This window comes from Drosophila virilis, chromosome X, assembly GCF_030788295.1.
Source record: "Drosophila virilis strain 15010-1051.87 chromosome X, Dvir_AGI_RSII-ME, whole genome shotgun sequence".
NCBI classification, from domain to species: Eukaryota; Metazoa; Arthropoda; class Insecta; order Diptera; family Drosophilidae; genus Drosophila; species Drosophila virilis.
The window spans coordinates 2569674-2582730 of record NC_091543.1 but is presented as its reverse complement, the minus strand read 5'-3'; the positions used below and the strand labels follow the sequence as shown (position 1 = coordinate 2582730).

General features: G+C 41.5%; 2 protein-coding genes across 5 annotated transcripts in view; one reads left to right on the top strand and one right to left on the bottom strand.

Moving 5' to 3' along the window:
• Positions 1–13057, top strand: part of Ptp10D (Protein tyrosine phosphatase 10D) — a 72967-nt gene that overhangs the window by 37916 nt on the left and 21994 nt on the right. The gene's annotated exons all lie outside the window — the stretch shown is intronic.
• LOC6634796 (uncharacterized) lies at positions 3264–4125 on the bottom strand. 2 transcript variants are annotated; one of them, XM_070210378.1, is made up of 3 exons: positions 3825–4125; positions 3485–3709; positions 3264–3412 (listed from the first exon to the last, which is right to left on the bottom strand). In XM_070210378.1, exons 1-2 carry the CDS (start codon positions 3918–3920, stop codon positions 3566–3568), a joined length of 240 nt encoding a protein of 79 aa, XP_070066479.1. In that variant the 5' UTR covers positions 3921–4125; the 3' UTR covers positions 3264–3412; positions 3485–3565. The 2 variants fall into 2 exon arrangements, with proteins under 2 accessions (XP_070066479.1, XP_002058132.1); XM_002058096.4 differs by having other exon boundaries at positions 3265–3412; positions 3485–4123.

Below are 13057 nucleotides of genomic sequence, written 5' to 3'. Positions count from 1 at the left end.
CAAAAGCATATAGAAGAAGACCGTTCCACATCTTCTTCTTCTTCTTGTTTGTCTTGCTCTTCTTTATTTTTATTTTGGGCGCATTGAACCTGGTTTTTGGCGCCTCGAAATGTGGCCAAAGGATTGTTGAGCAAGGCAAAGACCCTGGCATTTCCTTTGCACTGACAGCGACTGTGCGCCCTTTCAATTTGGCTGTTATTAAGCAAATGAAGTGGCCAGCGTCGTGCATGCCCGACTATGAGATACCCTGGGCGCTGCGCCCAGCTTGGATATGCCATATTGCAAGAGCTAAGCTCTCTATTGTATTGATTGATGGCCCAGTTCTGACTTTCTGTTGGCTGTTTCAATTGTAAGATATCCCTTTAAGCATTTTTACAGGGTATGCGATACGCTGTACGCAGCTTCATGCTTCAAGCTCCCGGATGTGTTGATTGGTGGCCTCCTGCTGGCTCTCTGCTGACTATCACTATTGTAAGATACCCCTTTTACCGCTTTTACAGGGTATGAGGGGCCCTATGCGCATGTTCCCAGTTTGGGTATGCCATATTTCAAGAGTTAGGCTCTCTATTGTATTGTTTGATGGTCCCTCTTCAAGATTGCAAGTTAAAGATACCTCTCCAGCCATTTTTACAGGGTATGCAGAGGCTGTTAATTTACTTTCGAACAAAAAAAATGAAGTGAGAAACGCCCTGGCTATTTCTTCAGCCGATGCTGTTGCCGTCGAATTGCATCACCGAATTGCAAATGCGACAATGCGCAACACAGGAAAAAACAACTGAAAAACGCACACACAAAGGCAGTACTAATGGGAAGCAGGGAATGACAACAGACGAGAGTCGACAGTCGGCAGTTTTAATCATGAGAGCGAGTGTCGCGCCCATTTCATTGTAGTCTAGCTACATAGGGTCGATTCAGTTGTACACCCAATTATTTGCCTCACGAATGCGGCGCACCAAAAGGAAAACTCTAGGAAATCTGTGAAAATGCCCAAAGAAAATCTCACACGAAAAAAACAACAGCAAAAAATTTAACCAGAAACGTAATAAATTTTGCAAGATATTCACGCTAAATCACATATTTGTCAGTTAGGCAATTTTCCGCAATGTGAAAAATATGTCTGCAAAGAATTTTCACAAAGATCGTACGAAAAATAAATTTTCCCAAGAGTAAAGTTTGCTAATGTGAACAATTTAGCTGTCTAGCGAGCAATCAGTCAGTCAATCTGTTTGTTAGTCAATCAATCAGCCTGGTGAGCACTCAATCAATCGGCCAGCTAGTCGTCAATCGATCATTTCAAATCTGATAATCGATCATTCATTCATGAAGTCTTTCAATCGGTGAGTCTTTTTACCAGTCAGTCAATCAGATATCCAATCAGTTAACCAATCAGTCAGCCAGACTATCTTATAGTCAGTCAGTTAGTCAATCAGTTATTTAACCAATCAGTCAATCAGTCCGTCCGTTAACCAATCAGTTAGTTAGCCAAATCGTCAGCAAGTCTAGCACTCACTCAATCAATCGGCCAGCTTGCCAGTCAATCAGTCAGCCAATCGGTCATTCCAAATCAATTAATCAATCATGATCTCTTTCAATCAGTGGTCTATCTTTCTACCAGTCTACCAGTCAGTCAATCAGATACCCGATCAGTTAGTCAATCACTCATCTAATCAATCAGTCCATCAATCCTGCCGTTAACCAATCACTTAGTTAGTCAAATAGCCAGTCAATCAGTCGATCAATCAGTCAGTCAGGCGATCAGTCATTTAACCAATCAGTCAGATACTTTACTTTGTAGGCGCTGATTGAAGAGCTCTCGAAGTTGAACCGTGTGACATGAGGCAGCTTCTTCTTCCTGCTTTGCCAGAAGATGCTACTTACCAGAGAGAGAGAGAGAGGGAGAGAGAGAGGGGGGCGAGACAGTGGGAGGGCTAGTTCATTTAGAATGGGGGCCAAGCAAACAGCTTTTTGGTTCAACAAACTTCAATTAATGTCGCACGGCTGTCGCCTTTGTTGCTCTTGTTTGTTGTTTCTTGTTAAAGAAGCAACAACAACAACAACAACAACCTGGCAACACTTTCAAGTGTCGGTAGCCGCCTTCATAACGAGCACAGACCCACGACCCGCCCCGCACCGCCCCTACTCACTGCCACGCCCCCACGGAACTGCGCCGCGGTTTGCGGCCAGTCATAAAATAAAATCGGGGAAGGGCAGAAAAAAAAATGTGGCAAAAAAAAAAAAAAGAAGAAAAATTGAAAAACTATTCAGCGAAAAACTAAACGCAACGCCAACGACAAGCTGTGCTTATGGGCGTGGCTGCCGCCCATTGGCACACCCACCGCCCCCTCTCTACGCGCCCCTCTTGCTCTGGTTTAGTTTGTGCTGCGCATTTGTTGATTTTGTTTCTCATTTCTTTTACTTTTTTTAGCAGCTTTTTTTTCTTATTTAGCAAATGTTGATTTTAGCCTTAATGGAGTGGGGTAGGGGGAGATGGGAAGAGGAGAGGGGGGCGTGTTGTTACTCTGTTGCACAAACATTTTTTGTGTGTTTGTGCAATTTGCGTTAAGCATCGCCTACTTTTTTTTTGTTGCTTTTGTTTTTGTTGCTGTTTAGTGAATTGAAAAGGAATTTGTTTTTGCAGGTTTTAGAAAGATTTTCTTCTTTTTTCTTTTTTTTTTTTTCTTGGTAGCCATTAGCTGGCGCCCTCTGTTGTGCTCATTTGACAAGCAGCTTTTAAAATTAACAGAAATTATATATTTTTGCATTTTTATTCGATTTTATAGGAGTTGAGATTAGAAGTTGGTAAATATGCAAATAGATTATATTGGTTTACTCTAAGCAGGTTAAGGTTTATTCTAAGTCTGATAGATCCCGAGTTCCTGAGGTACAGATGGGCGGAGCCTGATATTCCTTAGCAGGCATCACGTAGTTCTTTTAGAAGAAGCTGTGTACCAAATTTGGCAGCTATATGCCTGATAGATCCCGAGTTCCTTGGGTACAGAGAGAGAAAAAACTAGATATTCTCGAAGAGACTTCATTTAGTTCTTGTAGAATAAGCTATATATCATATTTGACAGCTTTGGGCTCGACAGATCCCGAGTTCCTTGGCTATGGAGGGGGGTAAAACTTGATATTCTTTTGGAATCTCTAATATTTGTTGTAGAATTTGTATACCAAATTTGGCAACTCTTAGCCTGACAGATCCCGAGTTTCTTGGGTACAGAGCGGGATAAAACTTGATATTCTTTAGGGAACTTTGACAAAGAATTTGTGAAATCGAAGTCTGATAGATACCGAGTGCCAATAAGTTCTTAGCAAAAGAAAATCAACTTTTATAGATAAATAAAAACTTTTTAATTTATATGATAAAACAATCTAAAAGCTGACAATCATTCAGAGCTTCTTGCGGGCTGACCTAAAATAAAGAACAGGTTGGGATTATTTTCAAATATAACTTTTCGATGCATAAAAAATAGAAGTTACATACCAAAATGTGGAAAACTGAAATGGAGAGTTTCTTTAGCTGGAAGCTTGGCGTCAGGATTTGCGGCTGTTCAATAAATCGATTCTAATTAACCGGAAATGAGCGAATGCTAAACATAGACATCGCAGTCGGTGTAGGTATAGAATAAGGTTGGGGGACAGCCGCCGCTGCCGTGCGTTTGGGCATGATTGAATCTGCGCGCCAAGTGTAGCCAGCAGATGAGCAACGCTAACATGAGGATAAAGCAGGCGGTAAGCAATTGAAGTGTGCGCGACGGCCATTTGCCGGCCCGTTCGCGAGCCCTCAGCATGCGCTGCCTGTGGCCGCATTCACAGCAACGCACCTGGCCGAGCACCTTGAGCAGCTCGATGCGTCGCAGCTCCTTGAATTTGTTGAACGTCTGCCCCAGATCGCAGAGCAGCTGCTGCACGTCGCACATCCTGCTCGCCAATTGTTAACCCTCACGATAAATGCGTGTGTGTGTGTGTGTGTGTGTACTTTACTCCGTTTCCTTTGAATTTCGTCTGCAAACAGAAAGAGGAGACGCCACGCTCATGCAAGCATTGTTGATGTCTAAATAACGTGAATTTGAAAAACGAAAGCAACTAATTTTAACCAAATGCCATATACAAATGTTCTGACTAAAATCACCTGGCTAGACATTAGCTAAACGATCTCAATGTATTCGCAAGGCATCCCATGTTTACTCGATCATTTGCAACAACATATTCTTATGCCTCGTCATGTTTTTTTAATTGCATTGCCTCAAGCAGTCCATTGCCTCAATTGGAGCAACCTAGCTCTGACAGTTCTCGAGTTACTTGAGGCCATTATGATTATATCTGGGTTGCAGTAGGTAAAACTATTCTAATTACACAATATTATCAATTATCTCCTTTATAAGAGCTCACATACCAAATATTCCAACTCAAGCTCTTACAGTCCCCGAGTTCCTTGAGTCCATCATGATTATATCTCAGATATTTATGATAAAACTGTTCCGATTTCACGATCTCCGAGTTCCTGGGGTCCATTAAGTTAAGAGTTAAGATAGAATTTTATTCTATTCTATTATTCTATAGCTAGTTCTTAGATCTTTCAATTCGTTGGGTTCATAACCTCAAGAATCAAAGATAAAACATATACGAAACTTCCTGGATTTAGAAAAAACCATAGCTTATAACTTTCTACGAAGTTTGACAGCTGAGTTCCTTGGGTTCCTTGGCTGCATTTAAAATCCAAGAGCTTTAAGTAGGATATTTTACAGGGTATATATTATCAACTTTTAGCTAGAATTCAGTGTGCTGCTACTTTTCGCTGCCATTTCGCGCATATTTTATGGTGTCATATAAAATTGTTTCAGTTAATTGAAACTGGAAGAACAACAATTTTGGCCGAAAAGGTCTCTGTTTATCTGCTTGGTTGGGGGAGGGAAAGTTTGCCTGTGGGAGAGGGGCGGGGAGGAGGGTGTTGGTGTGTCTCTGTGTTGTGTCAGCAAGTTTTTAATGGTTGCAAAAATGTGTGTCGCCCTCTCTTGTAATTAAAAACTTTATCGCATTCCGCTGAGGCAACAAATTTGCCAGTGGCTGAGCGAGAAAGAGAGAGAGCGGGAGAGAGAGAGAGAGGGGGGAGAAGGAGAGGGAGGGAGACACAAGGAGAAAGAGAAAAGTTTCTGTATGCGTTTTGTTGCCATTTCGTTTCGATTCATTCCATTTCGTTTTCTCCCATTCCATTTTGTGTCGTTCCATTCCATTCCGTTTCCATGGATTTGTCTTAAAAACATTTTCATTTCGTTCCGCTGCGTTTGTCTCAAACAACTTCTGTTATATGTAGAGGATAAGATGAGAGAGAGAGAGAGAGAGAGAGAGAGGGAAAAAGAGAAGTTTCTGCAATGCGCTTTGTTCCCATTTCGTTTTGCTTCATTCCATTCCATTTCGTTCCGCTGGTTTTGTCTCATTTGCCGCTCTCAGTTTACATTTTCTGAAATATTTGCACATTTCAATGAATATGCTCGCCTTTAACTTGTGCACAGGGTATACAGATCAGGCGTTAAGGACTTTACATCACTTGCGGAGCTTTCAACTGCTTACAGGGTATCTGCTAGTCGTGTGTGCTTTGGGCAAACATTTGCCTGGAGCTAATCGGCAACAGCCTCCGAAATTGGGGCCATGCGCTTCGTTTCCCAGCGCCATTTCGTTGACATTTGGGTCGAGGCAGCAGCAGCTGAGTTTTCTTCTTCTTTAAAACTGGGCTAAGATGCGCTTGCCCCCTCTTTAGATGCTCTCCCCCCCCGCCTCCCCGCTCCATTCCCTCCTCTCGCCGCGGCCGTCTCTCATTAGTAAACCGCTTTCGACTTGCAGCCAAATCGAATCCTTGCAAGTTGCCAAAGCTGGCGCTTAATTAAAATGTCTCCCCTTCCACACCTTACCCAACCTTGCACCCTCCCCCCCCCCGTTCCTACGCACCTGGAATATGCGGCAAGTGCAACTGCAACATGGCATTAATTAAGATTAATGCAACTGCAACAGCAACTCGCTGCAACAAGCCGCCAACCCTCCTCTCACCTCTTCCCCCCAATTGTTATGCAAATGCGTCTCGTATTGCGTTTGGCCCCCCCTCCCTCCCTCCCTCCCGACGACCTCGCACATGCGAACAGTTCATCAAAGTCCAATTCGGCTCTGAGCATTGGCTTAATTAGTTTTGGCCGGGCTAAAATAACAGTCCATAACAATTTGCATGCGACAACTTAAAGTGCTCGACGCGGCGATACCCTGTAGTAAACGTTGGCAGCAAATGTGCTTTCACTTCCGAGCTTTCGCTATTTTTTTTTCTTAGCCGAATATGGCATTTACATTTTAGGCTGATTAACGATATTTATCGATTAAGCGAGTTGTTGAGATATATCGATCGAAACGCCTGAGCTAAATACCGATAATTATCGATTTCAATCATGAATTTTCTAAGCTCCGACTTATGCTCAAAAAGCCCAGGCTAAATATCGAGTTATATCGAAATGTATGCATAATATCGATATTTATCGGTTTCAAACATACATTTTCTAAACTTCGATTTATGCTGGAAAATCCAAGACTTAATATCGATATTTATCGATTTTAAGCCAAAGAGCGAAGCAATTGAACAATTTTAAATGATCTAAGCTTCGATTTATATGCGAAACGCTCAGGCTGCCTATCGATATTTATCGAATATTCTCGATTTATATAATCTCGAGCAAATGCACCAGCATACCCTGTAATTGCGATAAGAGGTATAAATTCAGCAACGGCAACAGCCACACGAAATCCTAACTGACATTTGAGTGCCAATCAGACAGGCGAACAGGCGGGCAGGCCGAAAGCAGAAGAAAGCCAAACGCGTTTAAATGCCAAAAGGCCAAAAGCAGAAGCCAACTTGGCCATTTGCTAAGACCGAATGTTGCCTTGTTGTTGCTGTACTCTCCCTCCCTCTCCCTCTCTTTCCCTCTCTTTTGGCCATATTCGCATTTCACTTAATTGAATTTCGGTTTTTTTTCTCTTAACTAGTCGAGTCATCAATCATTTACATGTTAATCAAGCGTTCAGCTAGAAACAATTTGAAGTTCGTTTTATTTTTGTGTGTTCATATGACCCCCAGGCAGTACAGTTGCGCTCGATATTAATAGTCAAATGTCCCTGGTCGGGCACCGTCGGATCGCCTACAAAGTGCATGTCAGTTAACAGCCAGCTTTATTTGCAGGCAGCACATTTTAGGGTATTCGCAGATTCTGCAAAATAACATAAAATGCATTCACACTGCACTTTAATCCTCCTGGCAAATATTTAACATGCACTTCTAGAGCCCGTAAAGCTAAAGCAAGCTAAAAAATACCATAAAATACTTTAAAATGCGTTCACACTGCACTTTAATCCTCCTGGCAAATATTTAACATGCAGTTCAAGTGCCTGCTAAACTAAAGCTAGCAACAATTTGTATTTATATTATTTTTTTATTTATTATAAATAGATGCAAAGTCTATTTGGAGTCCATTTTGCACACTTTATGCCATGGGCATGGCTCATATTTGTCGGCAAATGGGAATTTAATTTTTTTTTTTTTTTTGTGGCTCGCCTTCTGCTGCCATTTGAATTTTTCAGCCTTTTTTCACAGACATCAATTTTGCCGGCGACATTTATGGACGCTGCTCATTTCAATTTCATTCATCATTTTTCAATTTCCATTTTTTTCTTCGCAAGCTTTGCTCAATGCAAATGTCTTTTATGAGTACCAGAGGGGAGAGTTCCAGGGGGGGGGGGGGGGTCTGCATTCCCCTCCTGCCACGCCCCTTGCCTTTTAACGAGTATCGATTTTTATTATTATTGTCAAGCCTTATGCAAATTTCAGCTCGAACTCCAACAAAAACCATAAACCACATTACAGAGCTCCCCCCCGCTCCCCTTTGAGACACTCCTCCCCACCCTCCTGTCACCCCTTTGCCCGCTCTCACATATCTCTTGGCCTCGACTTTAATTTATGCATTTCAGTGCCAAAGCTTTGGTTTATTTGCGGGCAAAACTCGGCATTTCCTGGCGCCGTGCCCACAACTCGAGTTCCTGTTTAAGAACTTGAAGCTTTCAGTGGAAAATATTCAGCAAAAGTTATTACCTAGAACTACACAGAGATCTGTTCTATTTGTGCTTGATGCTTTATAGAAAATATAACTCATAAATATTTTTTATAGAAAATAAACCCTCTTCTCCTCTTGTTATAATATGCCCGAAAAATCGGACTTCAAGCGCCGAAGCTATTCGGGAAAGGCTAGGCTTAAGAGCAAAAGAAGCACAGTGCAGGGCATCTCCTAGTCGAGCAAATCTACCTTTTAAATCCCCTTCGATACCCCTTAAACTTAACTCTTCTGCTGCCCCGTTTTGTTGGCATTCAACATTTGATTTTCAATTAACAAATCGTTGGCAAAAATCATTTGATGCGATAAACATTTTGCAAGCTCTTTAATTAAATGGCGGGTGGCATAAAAAAAAAAAACAACAAGAACAAATAAAAGTATATTCCAGCGACTACTCGAGGGCAAACGGGGCCCGCGGGAAACGCGTTGAAAATGTGTGAAAATGGAGCTCAGTTTGTTTTGTCTGCGTTGTTTTTTTCCGGAAAAGAGCGCGCGCGAAATGTTCAATAATTCAGGCAAATTTGCACGGGGCAACAGTGCGACAGGAAAGTCAACAGACGGCCAAGCATATAGACAGCATAAGGAGAGAGGCAGAGAGAAAGAGGGAGGGGAAGAGGAAGAAACATGTGTGTCTACAGACAGTTAACGCGGCTGAAATTGGCTGTCAAAGGCAGCGACACTCATTAAAAGCTCAAAAATACCCTGTAATTATGAGCACAAGTCCCAAGCATTTAAGCTAGCAGTTGAACCAAGAGATACCCTGTGCTTAGACTATGCTAAGATTGTGCCTTAATTAGCTTGACAGGCAAAGAGCAAAGAGCATGCTGTGCATCTAGCGCTTGAAAGTCCTCGAGCTTTTCCCGTTTTGAGGGGGAATTTCGGGAGCTAGCCAAAAAGTGAAATGTTCCTTAACTGTAAATACAACTAAGGAACCTACATACCAAATTTGGCTCGTCTGACGTTTATAGTTCTCGAGTTATGCTCTTTTAAATAATTTAAGCCGATATTTATTTATCGATAAGTCAAGATTTATCGTCGATAAGTCGAGATTTATCGATATTAATCGAGTGAAAAGTAATATATATTGAAAATATATTTTTTTTTTTGCCACCCTTTTCGCTTTTTAAGGCGCACTCTTCAATCGTCCACCTCCCGCTCCCTTCACACACACACACACACACATCTCACTGTCAATGTGTGAATTGCTAGCGATAATCGATAAACGATAAGCGATAAAAATGTTCAAATAAAACAATACAATATGCAAATTGCTGATTAAGCGCGTGAAAAAGTGGGGTCAAGTGGTTGCAGCGGCTGAAAAGTATGCAACATGCCGCGCGCCTGTTTCACACATCGATAAACATATACATATATATATATATATGCATATATATATTTGCATGTGTGTATGTTAAAACACGCATGCAAATGCACATGGCACACTTGACGACGCCACCACTGTAATTGTCTGGCCTGTCCTGTGCGCGGTGGGCGGGGGGCGGGGCGCGGTGCGCGGGGGTATATGTATGTCAATTAACAGCATGGCATCTCGTTCTGCGAACGCATTCAGCATAAAACTTAAGTCGCAACTTTTTCGCACACACACACACACACAAAGCTAGCTCAGCTTAACAGTGCTGGCAACTCCGCCATCAAATCTAGCCATTGTAGAGGGTATTTTCATTTCACACATTCACATCAACAGGCGAGTTATCATTTGCACACATCTGTTAAGATCGCAAACAGTGTATTGAGCAGTCGGTTGCAGGCGACCAAAACGTTCTTATTTGCTATCTCGCGTCTCCCTGCCTCGGCTGAAACTAGCCAAAACTAACAAAAGTTGGCACCACTGTCTACAGCAAGGAGGCTGCACTCTCCCGCTCTCCCATTCAGCCGCTCTCCCACTCTCCACACACACGGAAAAAGCTTCTTTTATATGCCTATTTGTCACAATATTTGCTGTGAAAGGCAACTAATAAATTCTCTTACTGCTCTGCTCCACTTTGACTGCAAAGTTTCGCAGCACACACACACACACACACACACGCACACGCATACATACATAAAATATGCGTCTGCTGTCAACACTTTGCAAATTGCGTTGCAAAATTGCGACCCAACCCCCACCCCCGACCCCTGCCTCGAACCCTGTTGGCATGTGCTGCCACTATACAATGTCTAAGTGTATAGTCATGTCAACGTATCTCCAAGTTCCCCTACGCCTTCGGCTCCGTCTTCCCTCCACTGTGCACACATATGTATGTGTGTGTGTGTGTGTGTGTGTGCCTGTATTTGTGCACAGTAGGAAATGTTGCTTTAGATTTTAAATCCTTGTGCTTCGAATGAAGACTTAAAATTTAATTTAGTTTTTTTTTCTGTTCATTTAGTTATGTCTCTTCTATTAAATTTGCTATTTTATTTTTTTTACAGTATTTACTCTCAGATTAACACTCAAATTGTGCGCAGTGTATTATCAGCTGCCTGTGTGACAGGCTTTATGGCTGAACCTTTCAAACCTTTGCTTGAGGCAATTTTCGATATACCGCAATTGCTTTGACATTTCCTCTGCTCTGTCTATGCATATGTGTGTGTGTGTGTGCGTGTGTGCGTGTGTGTGTGTGTGGGTGTTTTGTTATATCAACAACTCGAGTTTATCTTTTGGCCATTGTTAAATGGTCATTTGTTATGATAATTGATTTGTTATTGTTACATTTCAATAATAAATCAAAATTCAAATTGAAATTGAGCCAATTTATGACAGAGCTTTAAATAATTAAAGCAATGCCTCAAACTAACTCACACACACACACACACACGCACACAATAAGAGAGCGCGAGAGCGTGAGAGCGTGAGGCAATTTGATTTGAATTAAAGCTTCCTGTTGTTGGGCCATGTTGTTGTCGTTGTCTTTAAAGCAATTGTTGTTGCTGCTGTTGCTGCTGTTAAAGCGATAACTAGGCGCTGTTATGACAACAACAAAATAAACAAACAACAAGCAACAATTCTTGTCACGCACGCACACACACACACACACACGCGCGCAAACACGCAAAGCCATTAGCTGAGAGTGATTTAACGAACGCGTGAGAGCAGCAACAGAGCGAGAGCGAGAGCGCTGCAGCCTAACAGCCGAGCTCCACGTAACTAAGCGCGGCTCAATGCAATGCTTCGTCCAGTTGTGTTGGAAGAATGCCGCGGGCCAGCTGGTGGGTGGAAGGGGGGTTACCAGAGAGACGTGCACCGCATGCCAAATATACAAATTGCCGAAAGGCGAATTGGGCATGAGAAAGGGAATTGGCATAAAGCAACAAAAACAATAAAAAAAAACAAAAAAACAACAGCGCAGCGACAGCAATAGAAAGAGAGACAATAACTAAGTAAATGAACATAAATTAAGCGCGGGCTAATAAAATTGAGTGGGGTATTGTGTGCGTGTTTTTGCCTGCGTCTGTCTGGCTACGCGTGTGTGTGTGTGTGTGCATGGGTGTGGGTGCTGCCGGGCAGACATGCAATGCAGGTAGTCAAACAAATATACAGTATGTCAATAAAGTGTTTTGACTAACGAAAAAAAACTAATTTTTTGGGTTTAGTTGAAAATAAATGTACCTAAAAGTGAGAATTTTTTTTCAATTCTAATTTATTTCGATTCTATATTTTTCCTAGAACTTAATGGCAAAAAGAATTGTTAAATAACATTACCCAAACATTTTATAAAATTAAAAAACTAAAAACATTCAAATTTTATGCTGTCAATAAAGTGTTTTTACACGAAACTTTATTACTAAATAACAATGTTAAAAAAACAGGAATATTTTTTTTTAATACTTTGTGTGGCTGCCATTAGCGTCACATACAGCCTGCAATCGCCGTTTCATTGAAACAATAAGGTTTTGTATGTATGTTTCTGGAATCTTCTGCCATTCTTCCAGTACAGCAGCTTTTAAATCAGTTTTTGATTTTGGACTCCGCTTTGCGACTTTTTTTTTCAAATATGACCACACATTTTCTATTGGATTCATATCTGGACTTTGTGGTGGAGTGTCTAACACCTTTCCACAGTTGTACAACAGCCAAACTCTTACCATATGAGCTTTATGCTTCGGGTCATTGTCCTGGTAAAATTTAAAAATTGGCTTATTGTCCTCATAGAATCCAAATTTCTGTGCACTACTGACGAGATGTGTCTGTAAAATGCTCAGATATTGTCTAGCATCCATGGTATTCTCAATGAAGGTCAAATCTCCTACACCCTTGCTCGAAATACACCCCCACACCATCACTGATAGTTTTCCGAATTTAACGGTTGGAATAATATTGCGGTTTTCCAACGCTGTTAGTGGCTTTCTCCAGACTCTGGATGGCCCATCGTTGTAGAATAGCATCATCTTGCTTTCGTCACAGAATATGACGTTACTCCAAAAATCGTTCGAACTATTTACATGGACTTGAGCGAACGATAGCCGCTTCAAAATATTCGCCGCCGATAGTAGAGGTTTTTTCCTGGCAACTCGTGATGTGTAGTCATTGGAATTCAGTAATTTTCGGACAGTTTCATGTGACACATCAACACCACTTTCTTCCTTGAACTCCTGAGCAATATCCCTAAGCGAAATTTGTGGATTTTTCTCAATTTTTCTCAGAATTTTTCGCTTATCTCTGTCAGAAATTTTGCAGGGTCGACCACATACTGGCTTTGCCTCTAGCCTATCTTCCTTATTGGCTCTGTTTAATATGTTGTATATCGTTGCTTTTGATAAATTAAACATATCAGCCAGTTCCGAGACTTGACGTCCCATCTGATGGTTATAATACACCAGCTGAGCGACTTCAAAAGTTGTTCTTTTTCCTGGCATTTTATTTTTCATAAAATTAAAGCAAAACGTTATAAATTGCAATAGAAAATGACAAGAAAAGT